The 21,065-nt window shown below is 50.4% G+C and overlaps 1 protein-coding gene across 3 annotated transcripts in view; it reads right to left on the minus strand.

Annotated features, from left to right (window-relative positions):
* The window catches only part of PACC1 (proton activated chloride channel 1), a 44,089-nt gene that overhangs the window by 14,756 nt on the left and 8,268 nt on the right, over positions 1 to 21,065 (minus strand). Inside the window, exons 3-7 of one of the 3 annotated variants that reach the window (XM_049868594.1) lie at positions 14,411 to 14,620; positions 12,493 to 12,644; positions 5,757 to 5,899; positions 4,208 to 4,352; positions 609 to 716 (exon numbers count right to left, since the gene is read on the minus strand). In XM_049868594.1, coding sequence (XP_049724551.1) covers positions 609 to 716; positions 4,208 to 4,352; positions 5,757 to 5,899; positions 12,493 to 12,644; positions 14,411 to 14,620 — 758 coding nt within the window. Of the gene's footprint in view, positions 1 to 604; positions 717 to 4,207; positions 4,353 to 5,756; positions 5,900 to 12,492; positions 12,645 to 14,410; positions 14,621 to 21,065 lie in introns of those variants that run through there. The other 2 variants (XM_049868595.1, XM_049868596.1) reach the window with 2 other exon arrangements.

Genomic DNA, 21,065 nt, shown 5'->3' on the forward strand with positions numbered 1-21,065 from the left:
TCCTCCTCCTCCAAGTCTGTGAACTGATGCTTTCAGGGTTTTATTCGTACCTTTCTGCTCTGACTTGGGAAACCCCGGTGGCGTAATCGTTAAGTGCTATGGCTCCTAACCAAAAAGTCAGCAGTTCAGATCCACCAGGCGCTCCCTGGAAACTCTGTGGGGGCAGTTCTACCCTGACCTATAGAGTTGCTATGAGTCGGAATCAACTCCATGGCAACGGGTTTGGTTTTTTGGTTTTTGCTCTGACTTGCCATATAAGAAGTACCTTCCTCCAGAGCCTTCCAACAGCTGGAGTGTAGACGCTAGTTTCATACTTTGTGCTCAATTCATTCAAATCACATGACCACTGAGCTGCCACTCTGTGAAGCACAGTGCTAGACACTAGGCAAGCGGTGGTGAACAAAAAGGCGAGCCCCCCCACCACAGAGACAAGTCTTGTGAAGAACAGAAGCTCAATTAGCACAGACTGTAACATAAACGTTAAGTTATACACGGCTACCTGCTCTGAAAGAAGAGGGTGAGGAAAGCGAGGCGGATTTATCAGCCTGCAAGGATAAGCCAAAATGCTTCAGGGCAGGGAGTCTAGCCATAATCTTACTACTACTCACATCTTGGACTTTCTGGATGAAAGGATCCTTCCATTCAAAGACCACAAAGAACAGCTGTGCACTTTTCTCGGCAGCCGGCCTCTGGTCGATGTAGTTAACCACACTAGTCTAGATGGAGAAGATAGGAAGCAGTGTCAGCACATCTGAGCACCTCCCCAACCTGGCTGGCCCGGGGCGCGCAGTCACAGCAGGCCGACCTTGGCTGTCCTCACACGAGAGCCAGGAGCTACACCCCAAGAGCCTGAGCCTGGGCCAGAGCCAAGGCCTGACCTTGGTTTCCACAGTTGTCTGGGGAAACAAAGGAGCTGGGACGCATGACAGGCATTTTAGATGTCACCAAAATCTGCCATTAGGTATCTGTACTCACAATTAAGATCAGACCATATCCAGACAATGAAGCGGGGCTCATAAAAGCCATAAAAATCCCAAATTTCAAAATATTTTACCTTAAGAGCTGTATATTTCCAGTTGTCAAGTCGACAGGGACAAAGTACAACCAAAAAGACCCACAGAGCTGGGCGTCCCCTGTAAATAGTTAGCAGGCATCTTGGTAAGATCTGGTTATAATTACTAAAGAGGCCATGCGGTGTAACGGACAGCAGGCAGGGTCTAGAGGCAGAAGGCCCAGTCCTGGCCCACAGGGGCCTTGGGGCCTTGTCGTGTGATCCAAGCCTCAGTTCTGCCACTTGTAAAACAGGGAACAAAATGCCTACCTCACTGAGGTGTGGTGAGGATTAAACGAGACAATACATGTGAAAACATCTTAAACTCTAAAACCAGGTGTAGAAACATTTTATTTTTGGTTCAAAAGAGCTCATGTTACCCCCCAAAAGACTTAAGATAAATTTAATTTGGACCATTGAAAAGGTACATAAAACATTTCTAATCACTTCATACCCACTAGGATAGATTATCAGGAAAACAAACTAGCAAGTGTTAACAAGCATATGGAGAAAATGGAACCCGCCTGCACAGGCGGTAAGATTATAAAATGGTACAACCACGTGCAAGTTTGGTAGTTCCTCAAAAAGTTCAACAGAGAATTACGTCTCAGTTACCTAGTGCTGCTGTAACAAGTACCACAAGTCCGTGGCTTTAACAAAGAGAAGTTTATTTTCTCAGTTAGGAAGCTAGAAGTCTGAATTCAGGGTGTCAGCTCTAGGGGAAGGATTTCTCTGTCAACTCTGGAGGGTGGTCCTCCTCTCTTTGAGCTTCTGCTCCCTGGGCAATCTTCATGTGGTTTGGCATCTCCCTTCCCCTCTCTCTGCATGTCCTAATCTGCTCTTTTTATATCTTTTAAGAAACTGACTCAAAACATACCCTACACTAATCCTGTCTCGTTAACATAACAAAGACAATCCATTCCCAAATGGGATTATAACCACAGACACAGAGGTTAGGATTTACAATGAATGTTTCTGGAGGACACAGTTCAATCTGTAACACCCTATGACCCAGCAATTCCACTCCTAGGTGACCTGAAAGCAGGGCTTCTAACAGGTACTTGAATACCAGTGTTCACTGCAGCATTATTCACAAGGGCTAAAAGGTAGAAACCACCCAAGTGTCCATAGAGATGAATGGATAAACAAAACGTTGTACATACAATGGACTATTACTCAGCCATTAAAAAAAATGTTCTGATACATACCATGACATGGACGGACCTTGGAAACATTCCCATCTCCGTTGAGTCAGTTCTGACTCCACAACCTAAAGAACAGAGTAGAACTGTCCCACAAGGTTTCCAAGGAGTGGCTGGTGGATTCGAACTGCTGACCTTTTGGTTAACAGCCGAGCTCTTAACCACTGCACCACCAGGGCTCCTTGAACACATTACACTGAGTCAAGTCAGTCGGGCACAGAAGGACAAATTGTATGTTCCCACGTATGTGAAACAGACAAATACACAAAGTGGCGGTTACCCGGGGCTGGAGGGAGGAGGGAATGGCAGCACTGCCTGAAGGGCACTTGACTTTCCGTGAAACTGAAAATGGATGGTGGTGATTGTAGCACATGATGAACTGAACACTTAAAAATGGGTGAAGTGGTACACAAAAATAATCTACAGTGCACCAGTTTGCTCAGATTCTGGCTCCTTTGGTCCAGATCACAGCTGGAGCTATGAAGCAGGCAGGGCTGCACCAAGCTGTGCGGCAAAGGAGTCCCTCATCTCCTTCATCAGCGCTGCTGTGGGGCCAGGTGAGAAAGGACTTAAGTTCTTGGAGAAAAGTGTGGTGTCAACATCCAGGAGCAGACAGTTATGATACAAAACAGGAATATTCAACAATTTGGGGTTGTCACTCCCCAAAGCAGAAAAAGGGCCTGTCCTCTTAAAGAAAACTGGCTCTGGGCCTCTCCCAAAGGTTTCCAACCTGGGACAGTCCTAGGAACCAGAAACCTGGAGTCTGAGCTTCAAGAGTAACTTGAGGCTGTGCCAACGGCGCTGGTCCGTGATTTCTGGCGGGAAATGTCCTTCTGCTCCAGCCCAGACCTCTCCTAACTCTTGAGCCGTGGAGTCTGGGCCAAATGAAACACCTCCAAGGGGGAACAAAGGGCGAGATAACACACGCAGGGTCTAGCCACGTACCCACAGGACGACCTGGCTCTCCGTGTAGACAGGGAGAAGGGGGCTGAGTCACCGCAGGGTGGATGCCCTACAGACAGGGATCAGGCCTTCTTTTGCGGCTGAGAGACGGCCCGGCCCAGGCAGCTGAAATTTCCCATCTCTCTATCCCCACTGTCGTGCGCGTTTCCCAGGACCTTTTACCTGGATCACAGCAAACGTATCTTCTGGCCTCTAGGCCAGTGGGCTCCAAGCTTTCTGATCACACCTCCCTTCCAGTAAATATTCTCAGCACATAACCAATATATTCCTATTTACAACTTTATAACGACATAACATGTACTATTATTGTCCCATTTTTGTATACATGTAAAAATGTTAAAAGGATGAGAAAAAAATAAATATAAAAAAGAAAGCTAGTACTTCCTCCTGCATCCCAGTGGACCACCAGGTGCACGGCACTTCAGAAACCACTCTTCCCAGAAACTGATCGTCTTCCAGGCTGCCACATGCCTCCCAAACACCAGGGGCACAGGGCTAAGAACACAGGCTTTGGTGTCAGATACACCTGGGCAGGTCACCCACCTCTCTAAAATGCAGGCGCGTGGGGAGGATCGGCCACGGTGGGTGGAAAGGGCCTGGCACTGCACTTCCACGTGGCATATAAAGCCCTCGAACCAAGGACTTCTCCAGAGTATAGAGCCCAGAGCTCACCAGTGTCAGCATGGGTGAGCAGAGGGGGCAGGGAGCTCTGCCTAGGGGACATGGAGCTTCTGTTAGAAGATGGAAATGGGGACCAAGTAAGTGTGCTGACTGAGCTACACGAACAGAGTTAACGTCGCACAACTGTACGTGTGAAGAATGCTGAAAGGTTTTATCACGCATATATTCACCACCACCACCACCCCCATACACACACACAAAACATGATGACTACTCATCCCAGCCAAGGTCTACTCCTCCGCAAAGGCACCCTCGACCCCAGATGTGAGTGTGGCAAAGTCGCCTGCAGCTGAGCCACCCAGTCACCTACCTCCTGCCGAAACTCCACGGCTTCCCGCCCGTCCTCCTCCTGGGTCTCCACCAGTGACATCTTGACCCAGGTACGGAAGCCGCCAGAGAACTTCCAGCTGGAGTAGGCAGTCTCGCAGGCCTGCATGAAGCCCACCTTGTCTGGGCTTGGAGGGCAGAGAGAAATAAGGTCCAGGTTAATCCAGTCCTGAAGGCAGGATGCACACACGGCCAGACCCAGACGCCAGCCCCTACTTCAAGCCTCCTTCTGTGCTGGTGCCACCAGGATGCTGCACACCCCCTGCTTCCTCTCCAAGCTCTGCTGCTTGGCTTCCAAAAGGAGGGGGAGCTGTCACTGGCCTCAAGGCAGGAGCCATGATCCCTCCCACCTTATCACTCCTAAAATCTGCACCCAAAGCAGCTGGCCCTACAGAAGTCTGCAGAAGCTCCCCACACCACAGTGCTGCCAACTGCTCAGAGAACCCCGGGCTTCAGATGACCCTAAGGCAGCCCTCATACACCCTGGAAGGCCAGCTTGGGCAGAGCGTTCCTGGGGAGCTCTCAGCCTGAGGGCAGTGCAGACGTATCAGCATCGGGCAGTCATGAAGCACGAGCAAGAAGAAACCCCACTGCAGGACAGAAGCAGCTCAGGAAGGGGCACCGAGGAGTGGGAGCCTCAGAAAGTCTCCCAGGAGGAAGAAGCGCTGTGCCAGCCTGCAGCAGTGAAGGGAGATGGGCAGCAGAAGGGGCACAAGTGTGAAGGAGAGGTTCCGAGCAGGGTGGTGTTGGAGAGCGGTAGGGGCAGCCCCTCCTCCCACAGCAGCTGCCTCCCCACTCTCTTTAAAAGCAGGAAACGCTGGGAGGGACTGAATCACACACAGCTCAGGCAGGCTCCCACCCCTACGAGCACTGGGCCCATGGTGGCGTGCTGGGAGCAGACCAGAGCCTCTGACGGTCCGGGACCGTCGTCATCACCCAACGCGGTATGCTGGGAGCATTCCAGAGCCTCTGATGGTCCAGGACCCTTGTCATCACCCAAGGCGGTGTGCTCGGAGACCAGAGCCTCTGATGGTCCAGGACCCTTGTCATCACCCAAGGTGGTGTGCTGGAAGCAGACCAGGGCCTCTGATGGTCCGGGACCCTCATTACCACCCAAGGCGGTGTGCTGGGAGCAGACCAGAGCCTCTGATGCTCCAGGGCCCTTGTCACCACAAGTGAAGATCAAGAGCAAGGGCAGCACTTACAGGCAGAGTGCTAAGGGCCTGCCCTCAAGGGTCATGAAATGGAAGGCAGCTGCTGCTTCTCAGCAACCCGACAGGGGCAGACCAAACCTCTCCCCAGACCCAGCTAGCTCTAGTGCAGGCAGTCGGAGCACTCCTCCACAGCAGACTGGCACGGTCTATGATGGTGAGATGAATGGACCCACTGAGCCCCCAGGGTCCTTTTCTGTGCCGGGGGGTAACCTGGCTGCCTGCTCCCCTGCCCTGACCCGCTTCTTCACCCGGGTATGCGCAAGGCTGTGGAATATGACAGACAGGGCAGTGCGAGCAGGCCAAGAACCCTCAGAGCACCTCTGCAGGAACTCCTGGTAGGAAGAGAACAGGAGGTAATCGATGGCGCTGAAGTCCTCGCTGCTCTGGTTCAGGCGGAACTGCAGGAAGACCAGCTCCCGCTTCTTCACCTCCCGGGGCCCCCGGACGATCAGGGCAGACTTCTGCAGAAAGACAGAAGGCAGGATCTCAGCCTGGGATGCGGTTCTCCTCTAACCACCTCAGGCACAGCGGCTTCCAGCTCTGAGGACAGGCCCCTGCCTGGAGAGCCCATCGTTCCTCGCCCCAGCACTGGACCGCTGGCCAGCCTCTCAGGCTCTGGAGGTGGACACAGATGAGCTATGCACAGCCTCCTGTTCAGCCCTGGGTGGTTCTCAACGCCCAGACCAGAGCGGGGTGCAACTCATATCCTTTTCCAGTATTCTCACGGGCTGTCGGAGCCACGGAAGTGCTTGACTAAAGAAGGTTACCTTTAGTCTGTCACAAACGCAAATCTTCTCTTCCGGACCGTCACTCTCCATTTTGTTGCTAATGTCATTTGTTGTATGGACGCTTTACATTTGATGTAGTGACGTTTATAAAAAAAAAAAAAAAAAATTTTTTTTTTTTTTTTTTTGGTTTGAGTTTTGCTTGCTAAGGAAAGCCACAATTTTATCAGTATTCTCCTGTATTTCTTTATAGCCATTTTTAGATTGTCGTTACATGAAGACATCTTAGGGACCTTTTGCTTTAAATTTTGTACACAGCGTAAAATAGGGATCTAGCTTCCCCCACAAGCAATGGACAGACGGGCTCCCCCACTCTTGTATCCTAAATTCAAGTGCACAACCAATGTGTCTTCTCTTGACCCTAACAAAGTTCACAAACTTGTCTCTTTCTGCACCAATACTGTGCTGTTCTGCAGTCTGACGGGGCAAGTCCCCTCCACATTACTCCCCCATACTCTCAAACCATCTTGGTTATTTTCATTCATTTACTATTCCAAATGGACTGTAAAATTAGCTTAAGTTGCATTTAAAAATCCACTGGGGCCTTCTGATGGCACTGAACTTAGGGACTAATTTATAAGAGTTTCTTTCTTTACAAATGCTCTACAGATACTTGAACAGAGTATTCGTCAGGTACAAACCTGTCACACTCGCACGCACACGCATTCACGCGCTACATTTATTATTTGTGCTATTTAACTCTTTACTACTTGTCTTGGTAATCTACTGCTGCTATAACAAATACCACAAGTAGATGCTTTAACAAAGAGAAGTTTATTTCCTCACAGTAAAGTAGGCTAAAAGTCCAGTCAGGGCGTCAGCTCCAGGGGAAGGCTTTCTCTCTCCATGGGCCTTCTCATCCATCTTCCCCCCCTACTAGGAGCTTCTCCATGCAAGGACCCTGGGTCCAAAGGACGTGCTCTGCTCCCGGCACTGCTTTCTTGGTGGTATGAGGTCCCCCGTCTACTTGCTTTTCTCTTTTATATCTCAAGCGATTGCCTCAAGACGTGATCCAATCTTGTAGGTAGAGTCGTGCCTCACTAACACAACTGCTGCCCATCCTCCGTCATTAACATCAGAGAGGCAGGATTTACAACATATATGAAAATCACACAATACCGGGAATCATGGCCCAGCCAAATTGATACATTTTGGGGGGACATAATTCAATCTACGACACTATTTTTTGTTTGTTTGATCTGCGAATTTCTGAGGAGGTGGTAAAGTCACACTCTAAGGTGTTTATCTTTCATTTCTAACAGGTTTTGCTTAAAATCTACAAATGATATGCTGTTTTGTACGTAGAGCAGAGCCCTGATGGTGCAGTGGTTAAGAGCATGGCTGCTAACCAAAAGGTGGGCAGTTTGAATCCACCAGCCACTCCCTGAAAACCCTATGGGGCACTTCTGCTCTGTCCTGTAGAGTCACGCTATGAGTTAGAATCCACTCGACAGCAACGGGTTTAGTTTTTTGGTTTTCTACGTACAGATTTGTGACTGTTCAATCTTCCCTGTGGAGAGTAGTGGAGTCGGACCTTGTCAAGATTAAACAGTCCGCTTTTAATCCTTTGCACCATGAATTCCGTTTAGCTGATAATATTGCCACTCCACTCTTTCTGGTTATAGCTGCATTTCTGTGAGAGATCTTTCTCCATCTATTGTTTCCAAACTTTCCGTGACATTTCAAGTGTGCAGCAGAGACTGCTAACTGCCCTAGTGTCCATCGCCCACATCTCCCTCCAGTGCTACGACCAAGTCCCTGGCCCCAGATTTCGGCAGAACCGAAGGCCGCCCCGCTGAGGCCTCATCTCTGCCTGGGATGTGGCACAGCGAAGAACTGCTGGACTGTGGTGGAAGTGACTTGTGGGACTCCATCATTTCCCTGAGAGGGAACTGCCTGTCCTCTACTTCACCTCAGCATCCCGGAGCGGGCACGTGCACACATGCTGCAGAGCGGTTCTGACCACGTGGACCAGCACAGCACCCAGTGACAAGACAGAGCCTGACAACCCTCAGGGGCAGCGCTGCCAACTGTGTGTACTGCCCAAGTGCCCGACCATCACTGAACAGTAACAGACTTCTACCTTTTCTCGGCCGTTGCGTGTTGGGTGTGTATTTCTCATACAGTAGCTCAGAACGTACTGACTAGTATATAAATGGTTATCTGGAACTAGAGTGCTATGGTTACAAAAGCCTAAAAAAGAGGCACGAGCTTAACATTTGGCTGGTGGGAAAACGGCGGGCGGTGAGGAAACAGATGCGGATCCTGAAGCCTGGAAGGCTGTGACCCTTACTGGGCCGACCGATACTTGGAGAAGTTAACGGCCGTTAAGTTGAAGCCCAAGAGATGGGTCTAGAAGAACAGAAAACAAATGAGCCCCTGAAGATTTGAGACATATGCCCAGATGATACTCCTGACTGTGGTCCCTGTCACGTGTACATGACCAGAAGGATCTACACGTTTCTGAAGAAATCTCATTGTGTCAAACGTGGAGGGGAGAAGAAGAATAACAAGCAAACCCTCAAATCTGTGACCGCTCATTCTAACCAACTCAGTCCATAAGCGGGGAGAGCTGCGTAGCCCGCAAGGAGGCGTATTTTCTAACGTTCACTTGAAACAGGGCCACAGAGGAGACTGGCAAGGAAGAAACTCCCAGAGGACAAGGCCAAGGGCTACTGAGGACAAGGGCATCCCTCCCAGAGTAGAAATAAGGTCTCACTTGGTGCCCAGGCAAGGGTCGCATGGTTCCACCCAGCAGGACTCCACTGCAGCTCAGACCAGTGACTGCTAAGTGAGACCCACGCTTCCTTTTCCAAATGGGAGTTCTGCTCTTATCTTACTTCTCCTCCACTGGAGGACACTGGATTGGGATGGGGGCATGATGGACACAGGGAGATAAGGTCCCTATTAGTCTGCAGTTCGTGGACTGCAAGGAGTCATGTGTAGAGGCATTGAGACTAACCAGGGCTGTAGGCGGTAACTGTACTCCACTCAGCTTTCATGGAAACAACTTTCCTTACTTCATGGGTTTTACAACATTTAGTTAAATTATGTAACTACCATTAACAAGTGCAAGTACAGCGGGCATAAGCAGGTTTGGGGGCAAGTACATCTGACTCCTAACTGGAGAGCGCAAGAGAGGGTTGGCCTCCAGAGGGCGGCGCTGGCCACAAGACATGAGCTTGTCACAGGCACCCAGTTAGTGCTCCACACGAGATGTGAGTGTGTCATGGGCACCCAGTTAGTGCTCCACATGAGACGCGAGCGTGTCACGGGCATCCAGTTAGTGTTCCACATGAGACACGAGTGTGTCAGGCATCCACTTAGTGTGTTCTACACGAGACATGAGCATGTCATGGGCACCCACTTAGTGTGTTCCACATGAGACGTGAGCGTGTCAGGGACACCCACTGAGTGTGTTCTACATGAGACGTGAGCATGTCACGGGCATCCAGTTAGTGCATTTTACGTGAGCGTGTCATGGGCATCCAGTTAGTGTGTTCTACATGAGACGTGAGCGTGTCATGGGCACCCACTTAGTGTGTTCTACATGAGACGTAAGCGTGTCACGGGCATCCACTTGGTGTGTTCTACATGAGACGTGAGCGTGTCACGGGCATCCAGTTAGTGTGTTCTACATGAGACGAGAGTGTGTCACCGGCACCCACTTTGTTCTACATGAGACGAGAACGTGTCACGAGCACCCACTTAGTGTGTTCTACATGAGACATGAGCGTGTCACAGGCATCCACTTAGTGCATTACATGGAGGGAACGAGAGACCTGGGAACCTAGACAGTTTCTATGGTACGCAGAGCTCTATTTAAAATTTTTAAAAATCATTTTCCTTTACGTTTTTAAGTTAGCTTCCATTTCCCTATTCCAGGAATTGGTGGCACAATGGTTAAGTGTTAGCTGCTACCCAAAGGCCAGTGGTTCAAACCCACCAGACTCTCCATGGGAGAAAAGACCTGGCGATATGCTACCGTAAAGATTCTAGCCTAGGAGACCCCTAGGACAGTTCTATTCTGTCCTGTAGGGTCGCTATGGGTCGGAATTGACTCAGCAGTACAGAACAATGTTAGAGTCCACTTGGTTTGTTCACGTCAGTCCTTTTCTCTCAACTGGTTGATTTCATGCAGATGTCTAACCCACTGCTGTGGTCAATTCTGACTCATAGCGACCCTTTAAGACAGAAGAGAACTGCCCCATAGATTTTCAAGGCTGTAAATCTTTATGGAAGCCGACTGCCACATCTCTCTCCCGTGGAGCAGCTGGTGGGTTCAAATCACCGACCTCTCAGTTGGCAGTTGAGCACTTTAACCACTGCACCACCAGAGCTCCCTGCAAATGTCTAGTGACACTTCATTCTCCATTCTTATTTACGAACAAAGGTTAGGCTGACTAGATGCCACATGTGGGTGTCTTCCACATGGTGCGCTTGTTTCTGACAGGCCTCTGCTTGCTGGGGGTGGCTGGCCGTAACCACGCCGTGTCAGATCACTGGCAGGCTGGGTTCTCATCCGTACGTGTTGCTCCGGGGGAGAAATTCATTTCCTTTTGCCTCCTGGCACTGTCCATTGTGGAAGGCCAAGCTCAAGCTCTGCTCTATGTCTCTCCTCTGCCCCAGTGAGCAAGCAGGGAGCCTTCTCCTCAGCTTATTTACAGAACGGCTCCAGAGCCCTTCACCCGGAATCCAACCCACCCCAGTGGCTCTGAGGGCCAACAGGCAGCTCCATAGTTATGACCCCATGACGGCCCTCTGGCCAACCCTGTTCTTTGACCCTGCAGACTCAGAGCTTGGAGCTGGAAGAAGAGTGTTCGCCTCTATGGTGGGCCTCTCTTGCATCAGTTTTGGGTTCTGGATTTGCTCGGATTTTTTACTCCAATAATCTGATCCAATCTACTGTATTTTACACTATTTCTCAAAATGTCTGGTCCGCTGATGACAGTCATTCTTAAAACCCATTAAACCAGTTGCCACTGAGATGGCTCTGACTCGCGGCGAGCCCGTGTGTCAGAGTAGAACTGCGCTCCACAGGGCTTTCAGTGGCTGATTTTTCAGAGGTGCATGTGGGTGAGATCACACCTCCAACTTTTCGGTTAGCAGCCAAGTGTGTTAACTGTACAAGAGGCTCCTCTCTTATCTCAGATCCCACTAATAGCTCCCAATTACCCAGTGGCTCAAGTCCAGCTCCGCAGCAAGACACATGGGCTTTTCCCGCCTGGCCATCACTTACATCCACAGCTTCCTCTCCCACCACTGTGGGGCAGCTGACTCTCCAGAAACACCAGACTACGGAAATTTTTCACACAGAAGCACAAACACAACATACCGTTTCATCCCTTTGTATCTTGGTGCACAGTGTTCCTTGGCCTGGAAACTCTTTCCTTCCTCTCTTTGACCTGGAAATTTTACTTACCCAAACCAAACTCATTGCCATGGAGTCGACTCTGACTCATAACGACCCTGCAGGACAGTGCAGAACTGCCCCATAGGTTTCCAAGGAGCAGCTGGGAGATTTGAACTGCTGACCTTTTGGTTAGCAGCCACGCTCTTAACCACTGCACCACCAGGGTTCCTTCAATCCTTTCTGAAGCAAGAATATGAGATTAAAAAGATATAAACAAAAACTTTCTACTCTGCCTTCAAATCCCTCTACAGGAGTTGCTTCCTTTTGAAAATTCTCCCTGCCTCCCTTGTGGATTCCATGGTTGTCTGCCATCAGTTGGTGTGTGTGTATGTGCATAATGGCAGAGCCAGGGGCTCAGCCAGGAACCCTGAGTACCAGACCAAGGTTCCCTCTTGACATCAGCATATTTATTTCCAAGTATGGACTCCCAGATCCCATCCCAAGAGATTAGGATTCAATTGGCCTCACAGGGAACCTGGTAATCTATACTCTTCTAAAAGCATCCCAGAGATTCTGCCAAGCAGTCAGTATGGGAACCACTTTGCTATGTCCCACTGGCCCTGCCCTTTAGTGCTGTCAGCCTTGGGTCAAGGACAGGATCTTACTAAGTTATCAGGAATCCCTGAGGGTTCAGACAAGGCTGACAGTCTCTGACTTCCCTTCCTGAGTACAGGCAAGCCAGCCATGGCCAAGCCTCCACCTGTCACACCCTCAGGTCTGCTTAAGCTCAGGACCCATACCACGGGAGTCTGAGAAAGAAGGTAGGATGGAAGGGCCTCTGGAGCAGCCCTGAGCCTCTGGGGTGCAGGGCTAGCAGAGCGCATGACCCAGACTCAGTCGGAGCGACAGGACTTACCATGGTCTGATTGGAGAAAGGGTCTGTGTAGTTGATCCTCTGGGTGGTACAGTTCATGTCTCCCGGCTGGCCAGGGCTCCTCAGAGGAGGAATGACCTCGTAATGGTGCTCACAGCTAAGCAACTGAGCCTGACCGGGGTACAGGGCAAGACCTGGGAGCACAAATAGGCAAGGCAAACATCAGAAGTCGCAGTCCCTGACCACACGCCTGAAAATCATCTCACGCCCACCAATAGCCCATATTCAGGACCCCCTAGGCGACTGCTGAGGAGGGAGGAAAAGGTTCCAGAGCCATGTGCCCTGCCGTCCAAAGCCCCAGTCTAATGGAGGGGACGATTCCCCTCGGCACACCCTCTCCTGTCCTGGGACACAGCAGCCCCAAAGTCTATACCAAAAACCACTCCACTTCAGAACCCTGCTCCACACACCCCAGGGGCAGCCCTGGGCAAAGCCTAGCAGTGCCAGTCACACCAGCCCCATTACATCTGTAGATTCACCAAGAGGTTCTGCGTGGCGTTTCCCAGATCTCATTTTCTCTCTCCCTTCCTGCTCTGATGGGGGCTCCCAGTGTGAAAATGACACCCCAACAGTCTCACCTCCCCCAGCTGAGGCATCGAATTAAAGGCTCTGACAGCAGCTGTCGGGCTCCAGAGCAGACACGCAGCAGCGACAGCGGCATCAGAAAGGCCAGGAGGCCAACAGAGGAAGGTAGGCCAACAGAAGAAGGAAAGCCAACAGAGGAAGGAAGGTCAAGAGAGAAAGGAAGGCCAACAGAGGAAGGAAGACCAGCAGAAGAAGGAAGGCCAACAGAGAAAGGAAGACCAGCAGAGGAAGGAAGGCCAACAGAGGAAGGAGGACCAAACCAGACTACCAGGGTAAAGAGGGGCAAACAATGAGACAGGCAAAGGCAGGGAAAGAGCTGGGATACCAGGCCACAGGCACCCTGGGTGCAGAGCAGGTTGCAGACCCTGGGGTGGGCAGGCAGGTGGCAAACCCCAGGGTGGTCACTGGGGTGGGCAGACACCAGGGCGAGCAGAGCAGTGGGTAGACACGGAGATGGATACGAGGGTGGGCAGGCAGGTGGCAGACCCCAGGATGGTAAGATACCAGGGTGGGCAGGACAGACACAAGGGCGGGCAGGCAGGTGGCAGACCCCGGGATGCAAACCGGGGTGGGCAGACACGGGGATGGACAGACCCCAGGGTGGCCAGGCAGTGGCAGACCCCAGGGTGAGCAGGAGCCTGAGCCCCCAAGCCCATGCTCCCATTTGCTCCCACGGCTTCCAGAGTCCCAATGCCAGCCCACCGCTGGGCAGAGCAGGGTGCCCACTCTGTAGCAGAGATGGACTTCTGCTCTGGTACCAGACACCCAACAGGGTAGCAGAGATGGACCCCTGCTCTGGCACCAGACACCCAGTGGGATAGCAGAGATGTGTGGTGTGGCCTGGAAAGGCCTCTGCCCACCTGACAGGCCTTGCCTGCCCCTGCTGCCTCCCCACCCCACAGTTCAGCCCCAACCTTGCCAGCCTTACCTGGCACTTCTCCTCACTGGCCTGCTGGCGCCAGCCAGGCCAGCCTCATTCTCTGCAAGAAGCCCTCTGCCTCCCTACACTCACCTCCCTGCAGAAACTCTTCAATCTCTGTGCTTTTCTAGGCCCAGCTCTAATCCCACCTCTCGAAGTTTTCCTTGACCACCCAGCTCTGCAGTGACCCCATGATGCTCTGTCCATCTCTCTCCTTGGCACACACCACATTCTGCCAGGAACGAACAGTAGCTCTTTGGGTGTGTACTCCACAGCTGGACCCCACTCATCCTCCCCTGCCCTGCCCCACCCGCAGTGACCAGCAGTGTGCTGAAGGGGCAGAGACAGGGCCACCCCAGATGTGGGTCCTGACACCTGGTTCAGGGCAAGCTTTACCTGGGGCATCATAGCGATTCACCTCCTTGTAGGACACAGACATGACAGGGTGCTTGAGTTTCTCACGGAAGTCCGTGATGGTCTGGTAGACCAGGAAGACAGCCACAGCCATGAGCAGCAGGTAGATGAATATAAGCAGGACTGAGAAGACATTCTTCAGGCAGGCCTTGCTGACGCGGATGCTGCTGGAGGCGGACTCGCTGTCCAGGGCTGAACAATGACACCACCACCATGTGTCTCCAAGCACAGGGCAGTGTGCAGCCAGGGCCTGAGCAGACTCCAGGCCTGGTACTTTACCCTGGAGGGCGAGGCCACCCAGACCCCATCCCCACCCCCACCCCCCCCATCACAACAAACAGCACCTATAAGCGTTTACTCCACACCTGCTCTGTTGGCAGGGGACACAGAGCTGAAGGAGACTCGCTTACTGTCTTCAGGAAGTTTACTTCCTAATGGGACAAAGTTATAAGGCTCGCTTACTGTCTTCAAGTTCACCTCCTAAAGGCAAATACAGGTAGAAGACTCGCTTACTGTCTTTAAGAAGTTCACTTTCTAAAGGGACAGTTAGAAGACTCACTGTCTTTAAGGTGTTCACTTCCTAAAGGGACAGTTAGAAGCGAACAAATGAGCCAACCCCTACCTCTCTGGAGCTGAGGGCTGGGGGAGGGAGTGGTGACCCCAAACTTACCTTTCAGGCCTCAATTTAGAAAGGAATTTCCCCTAGAAGCCTTCCTTTATTTGGGTACCTCCTCCTTGGTGTCCCCAGGGTGCCCTAAATGTCCCCTACTTTGTCCTGCATTGTCACTATCTACATGACTTTTTTTGCCTCCAGGCTGTGAGCTAGGGACAGGGCTAGTCTTGTTCACAAAGGAACCCTAGCCTCTCATTCAGTGCCTAAAAGAAGAAAGTGTTCAGTGCTTAAACAGTACATGACTAAATGACTAATGAAATGTGTCCTGATGCCTGTCCCACGACATAGCTGTCCTCCGTCACCATCCTGAGCCTCAATTGCTCTCACCGTGGCGCCCTGGCCCCCTTCTGCTGCTCAGCCGGATCCACTGCTCTCAGAGGGAAAGGCCTGTCTCAACCAAACCACAGCTGAGCACAGGCCTGGGTGCCCCAGGAGGAGATGGAACGCAAGCCCAGAAAGAATGGTTTCTGGCTTCCAACAGCGGCAAAGCAGCTTGGTCACACCACTCTTCCTCAGGTAACAATTATAAAATGTGGACAACGTAGTTAAAAATCATTTGAAGGCATCGGAGAAACTGGAGAGTCTACCAAGAAAGACAGGAACCGGTGAGAAGTGTGAATCTGTAGCTCTGGCTTGAGGGCAGTCCCCAGGCCCTCCCAGGCACAGTTCAGGCAGAGAAACGAGAAAATCGGGGGAAAATCCTGGAAGGAATGGCATCACAGAGGAAGTGAATCTCAAATCTGCATGTAAGATATGCTCAAATCCTTGTTTGGAGATTCCAGGGTACCAGCAAAAAAGCAGCAGCTGGAAACTGAAAGAACCAAGTAGAGATTTCAACTGCTGCTAACGCAAAGGAGATAGCCACATCAGCTGCCAAAACACAGAGTCCAAAATCTCCATAAGGTCGTTTATAATGTCATGTTTAATCAAAAACCATTAGACTTGCAAAGAAATAAGAAAATATGACCCATATTCAAGAATAAGAAAAAGGAGTCCGAAGCAACGTCTGCCAAGATGAACCAGACGTTGCAATTAGAAGACAGGAACTTTAAAGCACTTAAAGGACTTTAAGCAAAATACACGGATAAAGAATTGCAGCAAAAAATCCAAACTATAAAAAGAATTAAATTGAAATTCACTCGACAGTCTTAACAGTAGACAGAAGACAGCAGAAGAAAAAATCAGTGAACTTAAAGATCAATGAAGAGAAATTATTTAATCTGAAGAAAAGACTGAAAAAAAGGTGCAGCCTAGATACCTGTGGGGCAATATCCAGCAATATGACAACATGCAACTGGAATCCCAGAAGAAAGAAAATGGATCTCAAAAAAACACAGGTACACATCGCTGAACATCCACAACACACTCTGTGAAATAGGGCCTTAAAAGATTCAGCTGTTGTGCCAACACCGTACTGTATACAGGCAATACTATCCGCAGTTAAATCCCCACAGCAAAGCCTATTATATTAAAGCCTTACGGGAGCCCACTGGACAAGGCCAGAGGGCTGTATGCACCAAACACAGGAGGCCGGCCTTGCCAGGGGTGACGCTGGGCTGGGTGGGGTCTTCACTGGCAGCAGGATCAGGACTTGGCACACATCTGGGGTGCAGCAAGAGGGGGTGCCAGGCCCTGGCTGCTGCCATTTCTTGATCACATGCAGCCCCTGCTGCTGCCCGGAGCCCATGAGTGGCCCAGGCCCAGTGGGCTTCCCCTCCAAAGCTTCCCGGCCAGTGCCTGCGGCAGGAGCAGAGCAGCCACGGCAGGCGCTGCCCTGAGAGGGAGCGAGAGGCTGCAGGGCTGCCGGGCGGGTGAATGAGGCCAGGAGGATGAGGTGCTGAGGGGACTAGGATGCACCCTGCAGCCCCCCTGCTCATTTACTCCAGGGGTTTGGGGTCTTTAAAACCATTAGGGGGAAGTGATAAAACGAGAGAGCTGCTTTCACTTTAAAACAAACAAACCTTACGGGACCAGAGGCGGACATCTGCAGTCGGACCATCGTGGGCTTTGTTCAGAGGAAGGGCACTGGCTGGGTGCTGCACCCTGCCAAACTCCCCTTAGCAGAGGGCACTGGCTGGGTGCTGCACCCTGCCAAACTCCCCTTAGCAGAGGGCACTGGCTGGGTGCTGCACCCTGCCAAACTCCGCTTAGCAGAGGGCACTGGCTGGGTGCTGCACCCTGCCAAACTCCGCTTAGCAGAGGGCACTGGCTGGGTGCTGCACCCTGCCAAACTCCGCTTAGCAGAGGGCACTGGCTGGGTGCTGCACCCTGCCAAACTCCGCTTAGCAGAGGGCACTGGATGAATGTTCACTCTCACCGCGAAGAAGGGAAGAACTCTGAACCATTGTTTCCTTTTTAATGATGTGGTCTTTCTTTTGATACATAATTTATATTCCACAAAAATTCACCCTTTTAAAGTGAATACACTCCGTGGTTTTTAGTATATCCACAGTTATGTCACCATCACCACTGTCTAATTGCTGAACGTTCTCATCACTCCAAAAAGAAACCCTGCACCCGTCAGCAGCCGCCCCTCTTCCCCGTCCTCCCCAGTCCCTGGGAACTACCAATCTACTTCCTATCTCCACAGATTTGACAGAATCATACACGTAACCTCCTGTGTCTGACTTCTTTCACTTAGCATGTTTTCAAGGTTCGTCCATGTTGTGGCAGGTATATTTCTTTTAGTTGCCCAATAATATCCCATTGTATGAACTGTCCATATTTTACTTATTATTGTGTTTATGGACATGTGGGTGGTTTCTACCTTTTGGCTACAGTGAATAATGCTGCTATGAACATATGTGTACAAGTTTTTTGTATGAGGACTGACATTTTTGTCTTGTGTATATACCTACAAATGGATCTGCTGGGTTACCTCTACGTTTACCTGAGGAACGGCCTGTTTTCCACAGCAGCTGTACCATTTTACATTCCCCGCAGCAACATACAAGTGTTTCAATTTGTCCACACCCTAACTTCCAATACTTGTTATTGTCTGTCCTTTTGATTTAGCCCCCCTAATTTTTTAATGGGTGTGAAAGGAGCCCTGGTGGTGCAGTGGTTAGGGCTCTAGGCTGCTAACTGCAAGATCAGTGGTTTGAATCCACCAGCTGCTCTGTGGCAGAAAGGTGCAGCAGTCTGCTTCCCTAAAGATTTACAACCTTGGAAACCCTATGGGGCACTTCTATTCTATCCTGTAGGGTCACTATGAGTCAGAATAGGCTCAATGGCTATGGGTTTTGGTTCGGAATGGGTGTGAATCGATTTCTCATTGTGGTTTTTAATCTGTATTTCCCTGATGACTCATGATGTTGAACATCTTTTCATGTGCCTATAGGGTCACTATGAGTAGGAATTGACTCAACCACAATGGATTTATTGGCCATCGCTGTATCTTCTGAGAAATGTCTACTAAGATGTTTTGTCTATTATTAAATTGGGTTGGTCCTTTTATTGCTGATTTGTGAGAGTCCTTTATATAGTCTAAATACTACGTTCTAAATATAAGACCTTTAGTAGATACATGATTGGCAAATTTCATCTTTTCTGTGGGTTCTCTTTTCACTTTCTTAATAGCGTTCTTTATGTACATTTTTCATTTTGAAGACCAATTTATCTTTTTCCTTTGGTTGCTTTCTTCGTCTATTCTATTAACGTACAATTGTTTCCACAGAGACTTAATTCTAACGACTCATTTGTCAAGTGATTTCCTCAGTCTATTTGATGACATCTCTAATGTAACACACTGCTTATTCAATTAGCACGTCTGCTCTGATTTCTCCCTTTAAGAATAATAAACAGTTGTGATTCCCTTGATAGAGACAAAATGAACAGATTCAGGCATTTACTATATTACGGTATGGAATTATTTATCCCAGGAAGTAAGTTTGGGAACGTAAGCCTGAATGTCTGGGTGTTGAACTGGACTCTATGCTGCTAGGTGCTCAGTACACTCAGCACCCTATCACTGTCCTTCCATCTTGCTACTCCTGGCTCAAGGCCCTCCATTCAACAACTCCACCTCCTCTTCTGGCCCCAAATGTGGACAAATGTCAGTCTACACGGCCCTCCCCTGCTCATTCTACACCGTCTCTGCTTTTTCAAGGCTCTCAGCCCTCACCCTCCAGGACCTCTTCCACTTTCCATCTCCAGCCCCACCTGTCTCCAGTCCGCCCTACATGTCTCACTGCCTCAGGGCCCTCTCCAACCAGATGCACCACAAGACTGAAGCTGGTATGTCTACAACAGCCAGGCATCTTCCCTTCTAAGCCATCTGCTCCAGACTCCACCTCTGGAAATGACTGCTCTCCAGTCACATGACTTCTCCCACTCGCCCACATCAAAGCAGCCTATCATGTTAGCCTTTGACGCGGCACCGTTACCTTTCCTCACTTCTAACCCAGCCCTACACTACCGCCATACCCATCTTCCTAAATCCACACTTTACTCTTCTTATTCCCCTGCTCCCCTAAATAAAGCCCTAACCCTGGCACACAAACCCGCCCCCCAATCTGACCCCATCTATCTTCCCAACCTCAGCTCCCTCCACTTCCCTCACCAACCCTCCGCTCCAACCATGCTGTGCTACGCTCTTCTCTGAACATTTTATTTTATTGCCACCTCTACATATTTATTTATTCACGCCATCTCTCCTTTCTGGCCAGCCCCTTCTTTTTCACCTGAATGTTCCACAAACCAGCCCTCCTTCACTCACTCCTGAGGCACCTGTCTACCATTTATTTGGCCCTTATTCATTCATTCCACAAACATACAGAGCACCTACCCTGGGCCAGGCACTCTACTAGGCACTGGGGTTATAGTGAAAGGGGGGAGGGTGTGATGGTGAAGGCTGTGTGTCGGCTTGGCTGGGCCTTGATCCTCAGTGATTATATGCGGTCACTCCCATAACTGAATCTGCTGTGAGTAGCCAATCAGTTGAAAGGGAGTTTCCTTAGGGGTGTGGCCCGCATCCAAATATAAGCAGACCTTCTTCTGGCTTTCTGCTCACTCTAGATCCTGTTCCTCTGACCTCCGGTTCTTGGGGCTTGAGCTATCAGCTTATCTGCAGATCTTGGGACTTCTGGATCTTCACAGTCTGTGAGCAGAGCCCTGTTCTCCGACCTATCGATCTTGGGTTCGCCAGCCCTGCAGCTACATGAGTCAGGAGAAACCTCTATCCTAATCCATGGACTTGGGGTCATTCCGGCCTCTACAATCGCATGAGCCGTTTCTTTGACATAAATCTCCCTCTGTTTATATTTATATGCTTTATTGGTTTTGCTTCTCTAGGGAACCCAGTCTAAGGTGAAACAAAGTCTTTGTGGCTCACAGAACTCAGGAGCAGGGCAGATGGATGACAGCAATTAATCAAAGAATCCTAATAAATGTGGACTCCCACCTGTGCTAGGCACAGCACAGAGAAAGCAGTGAATGCCAGGAAAGCACGTAACGGGGAAAACGACCTGGTCAGGGAGGTCCAGGAAGGCTCTGCAGAAGGACGGTATGCTGTCTCTTTGACTAACTTGCCTTCTCTGTCTACATGTTCAGAGCTCCTGGGATTGGCCATGCCTTACATATCCCCTTGAGTTTTAACACTCACCACGACAGGTGAAGTTGTCCGTGAGCGACTCTGGTGGAGAGAGGGGAGGATGTGAGCAGGGAAGCTCTGCCACTCATCAGCTCCGAGCACTGAGCACTGCTCAAGCGCTCTGTAGCTTACGCTCCTCACTGTAAACTAGGACAGCCATGTCCCTCACAGGGCGGCTGTGAAGACTTGTGTGGTAAAGCGCACACCGAAAGTCCTACAAAGACCTGGTAAGTGACCCGCCCAACCCAGTGCCATCGAGTCAATTCCGACTCATGACAGCACCCGATAATGGCGGCCACTGTCGCCATTACTGTTATTGTTGTCATTGTTAGAGGGCTCAGAGGCAGGAAATGAACTCTAATTGTTCTGTAGTA

This window comes from Elephas maximus, chromosome 24, assembly GCF_024166365.1.
Source record: "Elephas maximus indicus isolate mEleMax1 chromosome 24, mEleMax1 primary haplotype, whole genome shotgun sequence".
In the NCBI taxonomy this organism is placed as follows: domain Eukaryota; kingdom Metazoa; phylum Chordata; class Mammalia; order Proboscidea; family Elephantidae; genus Elephas; species Elephas maximus.